The sequence below is a fragment of the Lynx canadensis genome, chromosome B1, assembly GCF_007474595.2.
Source record: "Lynx canadensis isolate LIC74 chromosome B1, mLynCan4.pri.v2, whole genome shotgun sequence".
NCBI classification, from domain to species: Eukaryota; Metazoa; Chordata; class Mammalia; order Carnivora; family Felidae; genus Lynx; species Lynx canadensis.
This window is the reverse complement of record NC_044306.2, coordinates 184,922,501-184,940,822: the sequence shown is the minus strand read 5'-3', so window position 1 is coordinate 184,940,822 and position 18,322 is coordinate 184,922,501. Positions and strand designations below refer to the sequence as shown.

Sequence of the window (18,322 nt, the reverse complement as noted above, 5' to 3'; positions counted from 1 at the left end):
ATTCGGCTGCTTTTCCTCCCACCCAGGGCAAAGCAGTTTGCCGTCAGATTGCACTCTCAACTTCTGTGCCGCTGTCTTGCGTATTACCTTTCAGAGTCCTGGGCCTCCTGTGAGGCTTGAGGAAGCAGATACTAGCTGCTGGGTCCGTGTTTTTGGTCCTAGCGGTGCGTGAAGGCAGCGTGACAAGTTACTGGCTCGGATAGACTTTGGCAGAAAGCCATCTTTTAAGCTTTGAATTGTGGTTAAGACCACTTCTTCAGAGTGGTTTAGGCATTACCACAAATGCAGGTCTATTGTATTATGGCCTGTTGTAATTCAGAAGAAATGTATTGTTTGGGCCATTAACACTCAACGCTGAAAGTCATTTCCTTATTCATGCAATGGTATTATAAAAAACATTTTGGAAGTCTCTTTCCCATTCTGATCATATGAATTTTGATCATTTTATTATTTTTGTTTATTAAAATTCTCCATTTTAATTCAGTGTCCTATCTTACATATTTTAAAGTGATAATTGGCATCGTTTATTATGCCCTCAGGGACAGGATTCTTTGAAACTGCTTAACTCCTTTATAAACCCGAGTCCTAGCCTTACCTTTATTCATTAGACCTTATTCTGGCTACCCTATCCATAAATGTTCTGGTCCGTGTTTTTTCAAGGAAAATAAAAGGCGGATGCACTGCTGAATTCAGATACTTGAGAATACCAAACTGTGTTAGAGATTTGGCTATGTAAGAAATTGGCCAAACATGGTTTGATGGAGGTTGGGCTGGTACTGTGTTTGTATAATTTCTATCACCATAAAAAAGAAGAATGTAAAACCTCTTTGTTTACTGAAGATGTTTGTGTAGATTCTTGGTTCCTTTCAACTCAGAAGAAAATGTACTTTGCAGAATTATGATCGATAGTGTAAATAGTAAAGTCATAAGACACAGTTCCCACTACAATTGTAACATTTTTCCTTGTGCGAGGAAAATGTAAGAGTAAATGTCAAATTTATGACAAACATATGTGGGCACACACGTGTCTGTATTCATATGTGTGTGGTAGCCAAGGTGTGGCTCCTCTGACAATTGTCTTTAGATTTGCTGAATTTTATGTATTGATAACTTTAAACAGCATTTTTTTCACTTTCTAGTATTCGAAGAAAATTTTACCCTTTACCTTTAAGATTTAGTCAGTAGCTGAAGCATTGGGAGGGTAAAGAAGGTTTCCTTTTTGGTTTTTTGTGGACCCCTCACTGAAGCAAACCACATCTGTGCTTGTAGAAAGTTTTAGGATCAGTTACTGGACTTTACAATTCTAGCATAAAATTCATATCCCTGGCCCCATGTTCGCATGTTAGCTAAATTCCATCTTAATGCAGAGTATATGGAAAACCGTGAACATTATACTTTAGTTCTGGTTTTTTTGTTGGTTTGTTTTTAATGTTTTATTAATTTTCAGAGGGACAGAGACCGAGTGTGAGTGGGGGAGGGGCAGAGAGAGAGGGAGACACAATCCGAAGCAGGCTCCAAGCTCCCGGCTCCCAGCTGTCAGTATGGGAGCCTGGGGCTTGAACTCAGGAACCATGAGATCATGACCTGAGCCAAAGTCCGACACTTTAACTAACTGAGCCACCCAGGTGCCTGGGCAAGGTAGTTTTCTGAGCTAATTTCCGCATCTGCATAATGAGGATAATAGCACCTACCTTATAGGACTGATAAGTGTATGCAGTTGAGATATGCAGGCACAGTACTAGCCTTACGCCAGCCCTCTAGTAGCTGCTGTTACAGTGTAGTCTGTATGGATAGGGACAGTGTGTCTTATTTGTTGCCACATGTTCCAAGTCTAGTGCAGTGCTTAACACACAATAGGCACTTAAATGTGTGTTAAATGATTAAGATAAAAATAACCAGAATATAGGAAAACAATTAAACCATTTTCTGTCTCCTTCCTTTTCTCAGTTTTAGATTAGATAGGCAAAGGAAGCCAGTTTTAAGATTAATAATGGGAACATTTTAATCCTAGTACATATTCAGCATTTTTTCCATGACATTTCATAGTTAGTGATTTTTAAAAAATACGTGGTATTTTTAATCATCTTGTGGTAGATGATTTACCACAGATGATCCTGATATTTTGCCTACTAAATAGGAGAGAAGATTGTGGGAATATCTGATCTACAATTTGGATGGAGAGGGAGGAAGACCAATTTTGTTAGGACTTATATGCCCGTTGACATGATATTTAACTTTTATTAATATGAAATATATCATCCTGGAATGGTGTAGCCCAGGACTAGAAATCACTGCCTTATAAAATTTTGATGTTAAAATAAAATTTGAAGGCAATAGGAATGAATTCCAGGAAAGAACTCTTTCCCTCCACCCCCTCAACCAGCCATTCATTCAAAAAACAATTAAGAAAAATATACATAATACCCACATACACACATATATATTTCTAAATTAATGTCATAAACCTACAGAAAACAAAGCACACAAATTGTAAACGTACAATAAAGTGAATCTTCACAAAGTGAATATACACGTGTGACCATCACACGCATGAAGCAAGAATGTTACCAGCTCCCTGGAAGCCCTTCTTGTTGCCCCTTCTGGTCTCTCTGCTACTCTCCCACAGGTAACCTGTATCCCGATGAACACTGCACATTAGTGTGGCTTGTTTTTGAATTTCCTATAAAAAGATTTATATAATTTTGTGCCTTTTTGAGTCTGGCTTCTTTTGCTCGCGATCAGCGTATCACATATATGGTGATAGTTTGTTCACTTTGGTTACTGAATAGCACTCTATTGTATGATTATTCCTTAATTTATCTGATCCTTGACACTGGTCTTTTGGGTTGTTAGTTTTGGCTTATGTCTGATGCTACAGATGTTCTTGTACATGTCTTGGTATCCATTTATACACATAATGTGGGGAGAGTATTTTTACTACTTTGGAATTTCATCAGCAATAATAATCTCAAGTCAGCAAACAATATATTTTAAACTGTTGTCAATGGGCTAGCAGTATCACTACGTTCTAAGGTGTACTTGCCTTAAGGAAGAGTCACAGGCCTCCATGTCCTGCCTAATTGCATGATACTGCCTCTCAGGCTTTTCTGTTGCATAGGCTGAGTCAGGACTAAGTAGGGAGACACCCACTGGACCTAACTTTGAAAGGGAAACATGCTTTTTCTACTCCTCCCATTTCCTTCCGTGTGATGGGACCTATGTGATGTATGATGCTTGGCCTCTCTCCACATACCAGGTGTGTGGAACATTTTATTTTTAGAGCCTTAGGACTCAATATAGAGTGTGGCTTTAAAATTTCAAGTTCTTTTGGCTTAATAGTTGTGTGGGTTTTTTTTACTGAAAATTACTTATTTTTCCATAACTTATTCTCTGGAGGCAGGAACTCCTGATGTAACCATTTTTCTCGTATCCTTTCCTACTAAAAATCTCCTTGGCCCTTTGTACTATAGGGTAAGCTTCCATCTCAGAAATCATTGATGGCCACTTCTTGGGGTTCTGACCTATCTCAGTGTCAGACGTTTCTTGTTCACTTGTCCGAGGCCGTGGTTAACAGGTAACTGGAGCCCTTCCCAGACAGATGTTTTATACACTAAATGTTGCATGTATTTGCAAGAGTAGAACCCACGAAGAACAGGTGGGAAAAAAATCCCATTGTGGATGGTTATACTGTTATGGCCTTCTAAATTTTCTGTAGGGAGAAAAATGTCTTTTGCTGCCTTCTTTTTTCTTTTCAACCCCTCCCTCCCTTCCTTTTTTTTTTTTTTTTTTTGGACTCACTAAGGTTAGAATATTTAAGGATGAGAAAAAAGTTAATACCTCTTCTGATTAATAATCAGATTTATTTCTTCCTGCAAAGAAATTCCAAGTGGCTGCTTAGCCTTTAAAGAACTGACAACCTTAACATCTCTGACAGAAAATTTGTAGGGAGGAAAAAAAATCTTCACTGCTCGTAACTTGAGGTGGGCATGAAAAATAAGAGGGGACATGCGTGGGAGAAAACTTTGTGACTTCATCTCATATATAAGCCAGTTGTCCATGATCACTTGTGGATTTTCTGTGAAAGGTGTTTAGTCCTAAACAGTTTTTGAGGGGTTACTTGTATGCTGTCTGGGCTGCCCTTCCTTGGAAGGGATAAATTCTAGGGCAAACCTCTCTTTCTCCTTTCGTATCTTTGCCTTGATGGTGGTAGGAACCGTTTGTGTGTGTGTCTGTGTACATGTGGATACACATGTGCTATTTCTATTTATATGTTCATATACTCCTCATTTGTTTGTTTTGGCACCTGCTTGTTGGTGTTTAAGTTACTGCGCAGCTGCTGTTACTTGAACTGGTAGTAACTTAGGACCCCTCAAAGCTGAGCCCTTATCCCTCTCTAAGCCGTAGTTTAAGGCAAAACTAAGGGGCGCCTGAGTGGCGCAGTCGGTTAAGCGTCCGACTTCAGCCAGGTCACGATCTCGCGATCCGGGAGTTCGAGCCCCATGTCAGGCTCTGGGCTGATGGCTCAGAGCCTGGAGCCTGTTTCCGATTCTGTGTCTCCCTCTCTCTCTGCCCCTCCCCTGTTCATGCTCTGTCTCTCTCTGTCCCAAAAATAAATAAACGTTGAAAAAAAAAATTTATTAAAAAAAAAATAAGGCAAAACTAAATGTGTTTTTGTGTGTGGTAAATTATATATGACATAAAATGTATCATTTTAACCATTTTTAAATGTACAGTTCAGTTGCATTAAGTACCTTTACATTATCGTACAACTATCTCCATCCATCTCCGAAGCTTTTTATCTTCCCAGACTGAAACTCTGTACTCTCTCTGCTCCCTGACCCCTATCCCCAGCCCCAGCCCCAACTCCTGGCAACCAGCATTCTACTTTTCTGGCTCTGTGAATGTGGCCACTCTAGGTACCTTATATAAGTGCAGTCCTAGAACATGTGCCCTTTCGTGTCTGGCTTATTTCTCTCAGCATAAAGTTTTCAAGGTTCATCCACGTCGTACCATGTGTCAGAATTTCCTTTTTAAGGCAGAATAATATTTCATTATATGTGTATACCACATTTGTTCATTTCTTCATTCATCAGTAGGCATTTGGCTTGTTTCCACCTTTGGGCTGTTGTAAATAATGCTGCTGTGAGCAATGGTGCGCAAGTATCTGTTTGAGTGCCTGCTTTCACTTCTTTTGGGTTTACACCCAGAATTGAATTTGACTGGTCATGCAGTAACTATGTATAATTTTTGGAGGAACCACCACACTGCTTTCTATAGTGGCCGCACCATTTTACATTCCCACAGTAAGGTACAGAGGTTTTAATTTTCCCATATCCTCACCAACACTTGTTATTTTCTGTTATTTTTGATAATCACCATCCTAATGGATGCGAAGCAGTATTTCTTTATGGTTTTGATTTGCGTTTTCCTAATGACTAGTGATGTTGAGTATCTTTTCACGTGCTTATTTGCCATTTGTTTATCTTCTCGGACAAATATATCTGTTCAAGTCTTTTTCCTGTTTTTTTCTCCTGTACCTATTTTTAAATCAGGTTTTTTGTTGTTGAGTTAGAGGAGTTTTTTATATATTCTGGATGTTAATCCCTATGAGATACATGGTTAATTACATGTATTTCTAAAACAATATAAATGTGTATTTGTTTTGAAGGGTCGATTTCAGTTTTACCGTATTTGTTAGAGTAAATATCGTTGAGTAATCCAGCCTTGAAGGAGTAGTGGTGTTTTACTGAGTGCTTATTCGTACCAGGTACTCTTTTAGGTGCTATACATAGATCAACATTTTAAATTCTTGTGAGACTCATATGGAAGTACTGTTATCTGTGTTTTCAGTTGAGGAAAATGAGACATAGAATTTAAGTAACTTCCACTTGTTGGCATTAAATCTGGGATTTGAATTTAAGCAGTGCAGCCCTGGAGTCCATGTACTTACCACAGCACTTGTCTACCATTCCCATGTGTGATACTCTGTGTTCCATCAGGTGACACTTTGCACCTCTTGAACGCAGCCTTAAAAGGCAGTTCATGAGGTCAAGTGAGGCATTTGAAGGAGTTCTTAACAAAAATTAAGCAGATAGCTAAGATTGGAACCTATTTAAAGCTCTTTAAGTTGCATTGTATTTCCCTTTGTGGAAGTATATGTTTTCCTTAAGGGTGTGAATTTCTTTATTTGAATTGGGCATATGTTTTTCTAAAGTAGCTTCCCAGGGAAATTTGCAGAGACTGTTTTTTGAGTAAATTCTTAACTCGTATGCCTTTATCTATTTTTACTTTAAGCTACCTGTGTTGTACACTTGGTGTGTGAGTTGATTTCTAGAGAATGTAATTTTATTTTGCTGTTTACCTAAACCAGACTTAATTAGTAAAGAATAAGGCACCTATTAAATTGTGTGACACATTCTAGAACAAAATGGAATTCTTGCTGCTGCCTGTAATTATCACAAATAATTGTGTATAAGGTGTATGTATTTTTTTATATGTGCACTTGGGGGAGATGAAAATGTGGACCTTATTTTCTCATTCAAAATGAATGCTGCTAACTGGTTTGCTTTTTTTTTTTTTTTAATTTTTTTTTTTTTATTTAATGTCTTTATTTTTGAGACAGAGAGACACAGAGCATGAGCAGGGGAGGGGCAGAGAGAGAAGGGGACACAGAATCCAAAGCAGGCTCCAGGCTCTGAAGCTGTCAGCACAGAGCCTGACATGGGGCTCAAACTCATGGACTGTGAGATCATGACTTTAGCTGAAATCGGACGCTTAACTGACTGAGCCACCCAGGCGCCCCTAACTGGTTTGCTTTTTTAGGTATATATGGCTGCGACTGGGCAGTGGTAGATAATCAGAAAGTGATTCCTAATTGTACACATGACATTTACTTTTTTTGTTGTTGTTAATACAAATGATGCTTTATTCATCATGTTTCTTCGTATGCATATTTTTCCACAGTCACAAATTGTCTACCTATATAATAAATTTCTTGAATTATTAATAGACATTGTTAAAATGTGTTCCAAAAAGATTGCACAAATTTAAACTCCCGACAGTGTGTGAGATTTCTGTTTGTCCACTTGTGCACTAGCACCGAGTATTAGCAAAACTTTACATCTATAAGCGAATCTTGCATAATTATCAAGAGAACATAAAAGCTGTATCAGGAAGCTGGCCATAGTCTTTTATATGACACCTCCCCTGAATGTTTTTGATAGGTTTGTCACCACCAGTTTCTGTGGCAAAGCAGGGTCAGGCCAGCAACTTGATCAAGAGATTAGTGTTTCTCAGAGTGTGGCCTTTTTATTCTGATACAATTTCAGTTTACAGAAGAATTACAAAAATACTACAAGGAAAATGCCAGGGATCTCAAGTGTTAACATTTTACCACATTTGCTTTATTCTTCTGTATGTCTACACACACACACACACACACACACGCACGCACGCACACTTTATTTTCTCTAGACCATTTGAAGGTAAGAAGTAGACAACTTTCCTTTAGTTTCCCTAAATATTGTGGTGGTTGTTTCTAATAAAAGTAAGAACAGTCCCTTACATAACCCCTGTACAGTTATCACAACTAGGATGTTAAGATTGATATAATCCTGTTCTCCACTCTGCTAGCTCTATTCAGATTTTGTCAGTTGTCTGAATAATGTCCTTTATAGCAGAAGTAAATTCTGGATAGTATGTTGCACTCAGTTATCATGTGTCTTTAGTCTCTTTTAATCTGGCCAGTTCCTCAGTTTTTTATCTTTCATAACCTTGATGCTTTTTATTTTATTTTATTTTTTTTAGTTTTTAACGTTTTTTATTTATTTTTGAGACAGAGACAGAGCATGAACAGGGGAGGGGCAGAGAGAAGGGGAGACACAGATTCTGAAGCAGGCTCCAGGCTCTGAGCTGTCAGCATAGAGCCCGACGCGGGGCTCGAACTCACAAACCTCGAGATCATGACCTGAGCCGAAGTCGGGCACTTAACCGACTGAGCCACCCAGGCGCCCCCAATTTTTTTTTTAATTTTTTTTTCTTTTTTTTTAATGGTAACCTCGATGCTTTTAAGAGTATAGTTCAGATACTGGGCACCTGGGTGGCTCAGTCGGTTAAGCATCTGACTTTGGCTCAGGTCATGATCTCACGGTTCATGAGTTTGAGCCCCATGTCTGGCTGTGTGCCAACAGCTCAGAGCCTGGAACCTGCCTCGGATTCTGTGTCCTCCTCTCTCTGCCCCTCCCCCCGCCCACACTCTTTGTCTCTCAAAAATAAATATTGAAAAAAAATTTTTTAAGTAATTAAAGTATAGCTCGGTTATTTTGTTGACTAATCCATGCTTCAGGTTTAAATTTTCTTGTGTTCATCTTTAGTTTCTACATTTTTTTGGCAGTAACATCACAGAAGTGATAATGTACTCTACTTAATACATTATATTAGGAAGCATTGTCAGTTTGTCCCATTCAGTCTTTTGATACATGAAATTAGCATAGTTTGCCCAGTGTCCAGTTGCCCCCTCTTCTAGAAGCCATAGATTTTAAGATGCATACTTTTCATATAAGATCTCATCTGCAGTGTTAATGGATGCCAGTGTTCTCGCAACTCAGTTATGCCATCTGGATAGTAAGGCTTATGGCTCTTGCAGATTTAACCCGGGAAAGCCCTTCCCCAGGTAATGGATTTTGGAAAGGCACCCCCTTATCCCAGTAATAATATTGGAAATATCTAAGAAGGCAGATACTGAGAATAGCTGGAGATGATGGTCTCAGTCACCCTTCAGTTATGTCTTTCCGGTTTTCCTGTTGCTTTTCACAAACTGCTGCCACATTGTTACAAAGATGACTTTGATATTTTTCTTTTATTGTAAAGAAAAGGTAGAATCAAAATTAAAGAAACCATGCTTTTAGATGTTCTACCAGTACAGGGAATTGGGGGAAGCACGTTTCTCCACCTGATGGGGCCAGCTGCAAGCATGGCTTGTCTTTGAAATCTACCCCGTAGGATATTTGTTCTTATAGAAACACATTTAATACATGTGATGGCCAGGAGGGCACGTGGTGCCAAGGACCACTGGTTGCACCTCAACAGGTTGTGAGCAGTATTGTTACCAAATGTGATTCTTGAGGGAAGAGCAAGTTCAAAACTAGAAATTAAAGTAGAACAAAGGCAGACATGTTTTGCTCAAAGTTGTGTGACTTAATAGGCTGTTTTCTGCCACGGACAGAGAATGGATGAGCTTTTTACAGTAGAGATAAATTACATATTTATTTTTAAAAATTTTCAATTGGTTAAATATTAATCTCCAGTTCTATCCAATAGGTACAATATGTAGTTTCTAAAATTTTACTTTTGGTAATTACATAGAAGAACATCTTTGCATATATTTCACTGTCCATGTGTCCTAATAGCATATATGTTCCATAAAGACATAGATTTGTTCACTGATGTATTCCATATATCTATACTTGATTTCTACTAGGTGAATGAATGAATCTGGAGACAAGGACAGAATGTTATATGTAGCCTTTTCTAATTAGCCTCTTATATTTTTTTGTGAGTAAATTATCAAACAGCTTCCTAGTATATTTTGCTTTCTTTTCATATTATACATTATCATAAAATAGAATAATAATGTGTATTACCTATTTGTTTCCTTCTGGTGGCATGGCCAGGTGTGCATTCTTGAGGATATGAGTCAACATTACTAATTTTTCCTCAATCAAGTGCTAGTTTATTTCACTGTCTTAAATCATGGGAATCCCAATACTTTCCAACTGTATAAAATTAATATGCTGTTTACAGCAAATTTGGTATAAAATTTAGTTTAAGAGTTTGGATTGTTCATGCTTTCTTTTCTACTTATTTCCTGCAAATACTACACCAGTGTTTCTTGCCTTTATTTTATTCTCATTTCTGTTAAAGCAGAAAATTTGTGAAATACAGTAAAATAGAGGCAGTTGCTTTTAGTTCCACAACCCAGGGGCACAAGAGTTTCCCAAAGACTTGAGCTTGCTTTTCCAGCCACATCTGTTTTTAAAACTGATGTTCTAATATTGTTACTCTAGATAACATCAGGTTTTGGGGACTTTTTGTAGCAATATGTTAAGATCAAGTCATGATCTTATGGTTCATGGGTTCGAGCCCTGCATCAGGCTCTGTGTTTCCCTCTCTCTCTGCCTCTCTCTGTCTCTGTCTCAAAAATAAATAAACATTTAAAAAAAGCCAGAATCATAACTTTTCCCCTTAGATATATAAGCAGATTATTATATATTATTACATTTAGTCAGAACTACATTTTATATAATACAGCATGCATATAATTTGAGAAACTTCTTGCCGATGAGATATCGATAATCTATACTATCAAAAAGATAATTGGATAGCAGTGATTCTTTGTCACAATGAAGAATTAATTCCGTATTTTATAAAATTAGAAGCATCCTTAGAGTACTTAGGGATTTAGATTATTTTTTATTGTTAAATACACCATACACCTATTATGAAAATCATTTTACATGAGAGTGGTCTAAACTTGGTTGGTCCAACTTATTTCTGGTTCAGTTGTTAACACAGATCATGTGAATAGACACCTTGTTTTTATTTTTGACACCTTGTTTTTAAAATAGATTGCAAATAAAGATAAAAATTTATGCCTGTCTTACCATTCCCTATTATAAGAGTGAGAGATAGAGTTTAATCTTTAAATTATAATCAGTCTATGAGAAATTGATAATGGACTGTAGTCATTTCTGCTGAAAGGTGAATATTTTGATTGCATGATATAAATATTACATCATGAATTTTTTGAGTCATTCCTGTTTAAAAATGGACCTTCTTTTTTGCAGTAGATAATTCTTGAAGTTGTATATATTGTATATCAGATTAGTAGTGAAAATTACAGGATTCATAATGCACCTTATTATGTAACTTGACATTTTAAAATATGTAGACCTATAAATTTTATTAAATAATTAGGATTTAGTTCAGCTGCAAGCTTCAGAATACTTCATTGTGAACCTAGTAAATGCTTTCATGACTTTTCTTAAAAAACCCATTTTCTTATCCTTCCCCTATTGCAGTAAATACAGTAACCATTAGTTTTAATGAGATAGTGTGATGGTGTATGCATTAAAGAAAGGACTGGGATCGCTCACAACAGTTAATGGAGGTGCTTTATTATCTACTGAAGAAGCAATTTAATTTTATTAACAGATTCCTCACCTTAGGATGGCGCCTAGATAGAATGTTGCTAAATTTTGAAGTGCTGTTCCAAGCTCAACATGCAAACTTGCTGAGTTCTCTTGCTCATGTTTTCTGTAGGGGCAGGAGGGATTCTGCATGAGAATGTTGTGTAATTGTTGATTGCATCCAAGGGGTATTTCCAAAAAGGAATAGAGACAGATATTTTAATTAACACTTAGTTGTTAATCTAATTTTGTAAGCATTTCAGAGCACCGAGAAACAAAATTTATGTTTCAATTGTGAGTACAGTGGATCTCTTACTTGTCCTGTAATAAAGCTATGTCAGAACCAAAAAGGTGCCTGATGGTTGGAATATTAGTATGGAATACTAGTATGAAGGGTACCATGTCATGATCTCCATTGGAAAGTTTTATTTATTTCGTTAGCTGTGTCTCTGTAAAATTTTCACCATTTTAACCACCTCACTTTGCTTGTCTTTATAAAGTGCAACTGTGCTCTTTCTTACATACACAGTATATGCAAAGAAATATTTTAAAGGCTGTCTTAAACTTCTTGGTTTTTGTAAACTATATCTAACATAGTAAGGCAGTTTAATGGTATGTGTAATCAGTTTGAAAAATTCAAAAAAGTCTTCCGTTTGGAAAAAGATTCAGGAGTAGATTTTCAGCTTTAATTCCAGAACTGAAATTTACAGATTAGCCAGTAGTTCAGTGAGTGTTTGTTGTTGTTGTTTTTTGTTTTTCAGTAGTTCAGTGGTTTAGAACCTGTGGTCTTCAGTGGCCCTGCTGATGTTGCTGGTAAAACATTGTGTTTTGTTTCTTGGTTTTTAAAATTGAATATCCTGCAGGGTAAAATCAAAGAATTAATAAGTAATTCTTCCAACAGAAACTTAGATTGTTTACTCATATTTTTGTACTGTTTGAGTTAGAATACTATTTCAGTATTTCAGGGTTAACAAAAATGTAGTCACAGATACCCATTGTTTATAAATCCTGAGTTCATAAACAATGTCATATAGCATTAAATTACACAACAAAATGTACTACATCAGATGCTAAGGCTTTTATCATCAAAGTTAATAATTTTGTGGGACATTAAGTACAGTAGAGAACTCTTAAGTCAAATTAGGCTTTGCAACCTGTAACTGATTATAAGCAAGTCACTTAGCCTGTTTGTAACTTCAATCTGCTTGAAAACACAATTCTATTGGTCCATTTTCAAGTGTGCTTCCACCATCTCTTAGAGAACCTCGCAGTGGAAATAGGTCATCACGTAGAAGTTAGTTTCTTCTTCCTCTATACTTATTTATTCTTATTAACATCACGCTTAGTTCCTTATTTCATAATTTTGGCTTGCCAATTTATAACAAAAGTGTAGTAATAATGACTAACATTTGTTGAGCACTTACTGCATACCAGGCACTATTTTATGTGTTTCTAAATATTAACATATTTAATCCCTTCAACACCTCTTTGAGGTAAATGTAGTCACGGTGCCCTCTTCCCATGTGAGGAAACTAAGGTCTGGAGAGTCAGGTAACTTCAAAGTTACACAATAGGAAAACACTAAATCATGGATTTGAACTCAGCTAATTTTACTCTAGAGAGTTTTTCTTAACCTCCATGCTGTATTATAATTGCAGCCTAAATTGTGCTTTCTTGACCCTTGCTCAAGCTTTTCTCCTTGCCCTCTTATAACCAGTTGAAATGCTTTTGTTTGTCCACTTAGCCTATTTCTTTCTGAAGGGCCATGTACTATAAGCTTCTTGAGTAGTCAACATCTAGGTTTTTTTTTTTTAATTTTGTTTGCATATAATTGACACAGTGTTACATTAGTTTCCTGTATAGCATAGTGATTCAACTTTTCTCTGTGTCTGCTGTGCTCACCGTAAGTGTAGTTACATTCTGACACCATACAACACTATTACAGTGTCGTTGACTATATTCCCTATGCTGTGCCTTTTATTCCTGTGACTTACTCATTCTATAACTGAAAGCCTGTGTCTCCTGCTCCCCCTCACCCATTTTGCCCACCGCCCACTCCCTTCCCTCTGGCAGCCATCAGTTTATTCCCTATATTTATAAGTCGGATTCTGATTTTTTATTTTTTTATTTTTTTTTTATTATTTTAAAAATTTTTTTTTTTAACGTTTATTTATTTTTGAGACAGAGAGAGACAGAGCATGAACGGGGGAGGGTCAGAGAGAGGGAGACACAGAATCCGAAACACGCTCCAGGCTCCGAGCTGTCAGCACAGAGCCTGATGCGGGGCTCGAACTCACGGACTGCGAGATCGTGACCTGAGCTGAAGTCGGCCGCTCAACCAACTGAGCCACCCAGGCGCCCCTGATTTTTTATTTTTTTTAACTTCACATATGAATGAAATCATGGGGTATTTGTCTTTCTCAATCTGACTTCACATAGTGTAATACCCTCTAGGTTCATCCATGTTTTCTCAAATGGCAAGATCTCCCCCCCCCTTTTTTTTTAATGTCTTCATGATATTCTTTGTGTGTGTGTGTGTGTATGTGTACACCATATTTTCCTTATCCGTTTGTCTATCAATGGTCCTTAGGTTGCTTTGATATCTTGGCTCTTGTAAATAATGTTGCAATAAACAAAAGGGTACATATATCATTTTGAAATCGTGTTTTCATTTTCTTTGGTTAAGTACTCAGTAGTGGAATTACTGGGTCATAAGGTATTTCTGTTTTTAATTTTTGAGGAACCTCTGTACTGTTTTCCACAGTGACTGTACCAATTTACATTCCTACCAGCAGTGCGCAGGGTTCCTTTTTCTCCATATCCTTGCCAACACTTGTTATCTTTTGTGTTGTTTATTTTAGCCATTCTTACAGGTGTTAAGGTGCTGTCTCGTGGCTTTGATTTGCATTTCCCTAATGATTAGTGATGTTGAGCATCTTCTCATGTGTCTGTTGGCCATTTGTATGTCTGGAAAAATATTCAGGTCCTCTGCCCATTTTTAATCAGATTATTTTGGGTGTTGAGTTGTAGAAGTTCTTTATGTATTTTAGATATTAAGTCCTTATTAGATATATCATTTGCAGATATTTTCACCCATTCAGTAAGTTGCCTTTTTGTTTTGTTGATGGTTTCTTTCACTGTGCAAAAGCATTTTATTTTGATGTGGTCATAATAGTTTATTTTTGCTTTTGTGTTTCCCTTGCCTTAGGAGACCTACCTAGAAAAATATTGCTGTGGCCACTGTCAGAGACATTACTACCTACTTCTCTTTTAGGATTTTTATGCCTTCAGGTTTCCCATTTATGTCTTTAATCCATTTTGAGTTTATTTTTGTATATATTGTTAAAAAGTAGTGTAGTTTCGTTCTTTTGCATGTACTAGCCCAGCTTTCCCAGCACCACTTACTGAAGAGACCCTTTTCTCCATTGAATATTCTTGTTTTCTTTGTCATAGATTAATTGACCATATAAACACGGGTTTATTTCAGGGTTTTCTGTTCCATTGATTTATGTGTCTGTTTTTGTGCCAGTACCATACTGTTTTGATTACTACAGCTTTGTGTAGTATATCTTGAAATTTGGAATTGTGAGACCCTTAGCTTTGTTCTCCTTTTTCAAGATAACTTTGGCTATTCTTGGTCTTTTATGGTTCCATACAAACTTTGGTATTATTTATCAGCAGCTGGGTTTAAATTTCAACTCTGCCTTGCCACTTAACTTACTTAGTGGGCAAGTTGCTTTCTGCATTTTTTAAATGGGCCAATATGTGCTTTACAGAATTGTTTTATATTAATTAAAAAGAGTAATGTATAAAATATGGATAGCAAAGTGCCTGGCACATGACAGACACTGGTAAGCTCTATACCACCTCTTGGGCTGTGAGGATTTTTCTGAGTGCTGCAGATTGTGTGAGACTGGGTGTCTTTGGTTAGTTGTGGGGTTTTTTTGCAAGGTGTCTCTAGGAGGTATTGGTCACACTCCTCTGATCATTGTGCTACATGCTCAGAGTGGGTATGTAAGGCATACTTAGGGTGTGTTGTTTTTGTTTAGAAACCATTTTTAAAGTATGTATTTTGTTATTTCTGGGTAAGGATGGTTGCTAAAGGACGTCCCTTTGTGCTGTTCTTAGTAGAGTTGAAGTATACGTCGCAAAGGAGATTTCATGGTGCCTAAAAAGCTTCCTGTGGAATAACAGCCTATATATATTTATTTATTTTTCTTATTTTTTCCAGAAAATTTGGTGAGCGGCCTCCACCTAAACGACTCACTAGGTAAGCATTATATTAGTCTTTCACCCAAACATTAAATGAAAATACCAGATCCTGTCATCTTAAAAATGATATTAGGTGCTCTTGAAATGATTCAGATACTGGTATCTAGATCATAAGCTTCTTCCCATCCTTCCCTACGTCCTCCCCCCAAAACCAGGCTAATCGGGTATAGTTCAAAGGGGAAAATGAAACCTTTTAAGAAGTAATCTTGAGTATGATATAGTGAACATAACAAAGGCAACAATGTAAAGATAGCTTCCGATATCTGGCCAATCTAGCTGCATTTAGCTAATCATAATTTATTGATTATAAGTGAAACTTGAAAGATAAATGCTTTAAAAAAATTTAAAGAAATGTAAGATTTTAACCATTTTAAGGAGACTATAAATACTACATTGTGTTCTAATTATGCGAATTAATTTTACAATATACATTTTAATTACAAATGTTAAATTTGAAAGGATTAGTCTTAAATGATTTAAAATTTTTTCAATCAGCATTTGTAAATAAAAAAGATACCTGTTGCACAGTTACAGCCCTAGAGTTAATGCTAATCCTGCATTGTTAGTATCTTTCAAGAAAATTATATGCATGTATAAGCATATCGTTGTCATTTTTTCTTTTTCTTTTCTTAAGTCTGGCATCATACTCTACCATCGTTCTGGACCTTTTAACTCCACCTAACTGTACATCTTCTACCTTGTTCTCTTTCATATCTCCGTAGTCTTTTATTGCCTTCACACTGCTCCTTCTTTAATATTTCACATTGATGGCCATTTGGGTTATTTCCACATTATTGTTATTATTAAAAAAATGTTGTACTCAAAGAATGATGGAGACATGCTACAAGGACACAGAAAGGGAGCCAGTTTAAATAGGTTCTCCTTAGACAAATCATGAGCACTTTAATCTTCAAAATAAATAATGATAGTAATAGAACCCACAGAATAAAATATAGTTTAAAAGTCTACACTGAGTTAAAGAAATGACTCTGTAGTGGAGGCTAGGAATTTTTCTTATAGCAGAATTCCATCTAATAAATGTAGAAGGAATGATGGAACTAGGAAATCACACTTTGGCAACCACTACAGTAATAATTGTTTCAGGAAGAAAAACTATCGGTTTAAAGTTTGATGAGAAACAAACATTTACTTAGTCTCTAAATGTATCCTCACAAAGTATGTATTAATTATAAAGGGAACAAAAGGAGCATGACAGTGAAGAAACTTGACAGATATCACCTTAATGAAGTGATTGAAATTTAACATCACTAGTAGTGGACAAATAAACATCATGTGCATCCTCAGGAGGATGACATCATGTCACTTTTGTGATGTTCCTGCCAAAAATGCACAAGCTACGTCTAAGCATGAGGAGACAGACACAAACGAGGAACATTCTATAAAGTAAACAACATTTACTCTTCAGACTTATCAAGACGACGAAAAACAAAGACTGAGGAATAGCAGACTAGTGGAGACCAAAAAAATCATGACAACTAAATTCACCTAGATTCTGGACCGGGAAAAAAATTTTCTTTTGTTTTAAAGCTGGAGTTAGCAAACTTTTCTATAATGGGCCAGATAATAAACGTATTAGACTTAGCCACACTGAGGCTGTTGTGACTTCTCATCTCTTCTTACATCCCCAAATCAGCCATAGATATCAATATATAAATGAATGGAATGTCTGTATTTGAGCTCAAATTAATTTAGAAAAATTGGTGGCTGTTCTGATTTGGTCCAAGGGCATTAGTTTCTCAACACTGCCTTCCATACTCCAAATAAAGGACATTTGTGGGACAGTTGGCAACATTTGAATAAAATCTGTATATACAAGTATTGTATCAGTGATAATTGCGTTATGCTTGTATATGGGCATGTCTTTGTTTTGGGGAAATGAACACTGAAGTATTTGGGTTCAGGGGCTGTATATCTACAATGAGCTCTTAAATTGTTTAAAAACATAATATGCAAATATGGTAAAATACTGATATTTGGGGAGTCTGGAGGAAAGGGGACTAGTACAGTTCTTTGCCTACTTTGGCCACTTTCCTAGAAGTCTGAAATTACTTAAATTAGAAAGGTTTTTTGTTTTTTTTTCTCTAAAGACGTTATATACAATTACTTGTTTGTATATATCAGGAAGAAATTTGAAGCAGAATTATTTAATTCACATTTATGGACATTTTGAAATTTATAGTTTAATAGATTATTTTATTTTATTACCAGTAGTAATAGATTGGAATGACTCCTAAGCATAGAATATATTTTGGTGAATAAATCACTTGCTTTTAATGGGGATACCTCTGTAAAAATAGCAGTCACTGTGATGGTAATAAATATCATAAGGAAATTTTCCTTTCCTTAAATATATACAATAATATAATTAGGCCCTGTTTACTTTATCATGATTTTCCGTTTACTCTTTAAGCAGTTTTCCCTGTTTGGAAAATTTTTGTAAGCTTTTAAGCCTTCTGCTTTTGGCCAAAATGGAGTAACAGGGACTGGAATTACTCCAAACTGAAACAACTGAAAAAACCTGGACAAAATATATTAAAACAATGTTTTTCAAGATACTAGATGGCAGGCAAGAAAGGACAGTAAGCCTTGAGAGACAGGAGACCCGTGAGGTGAGCTCCACAGTTGCCCCAACTTAGTACCTAGAGAGTTTCTAGGACATGATGTAGGGAGAAGGAATCCAGGTGTGGAGCCTAGGAAGCACCTGGAACCAAGGAGATGGAGCTGGGAATCCGGGGGTCCACGGTGGCTAGAGTTCCCAGGCAGAGAGCTGGAGAGGAAAGAGCTATGTAGTTCCGGAGATCTGCAGAAGGTCCCTTCTTTTCTTCAGCTGAGTATCGATCAAC

General features: G+C 36.6%; 1 protein-coding gene across 6 annotated transcripts in view; it reads left to right on the top strand.

The window, feature by feature from the left end:
- RBPJ (recombination signal binding protein for immunoglobulin kappa J region) overlaps nt 1-18,322 on the top strand; it is a 101,764-nt gene that overhangs the window by 45,039 nt on the left and 38,403 nt on the right. For 5 of the 6 annotated variants that reach the window (XM_030314087.1, XM_032593009.1, XM_030314086.1 and 2 more), the window contains one exon: nt 15,418-15,456. In XM_030314087.1, coding sequence (XP_030169947.1) covers nt 15,418-15,456 — 39 coding nt within the window. Of the gene's footprint in view, nt 1-15,417; nt 15,457-18,322 lie in introns of those variants that run through there. The other variant, XM_030314084.1, reaches the window with a different exon arrangement.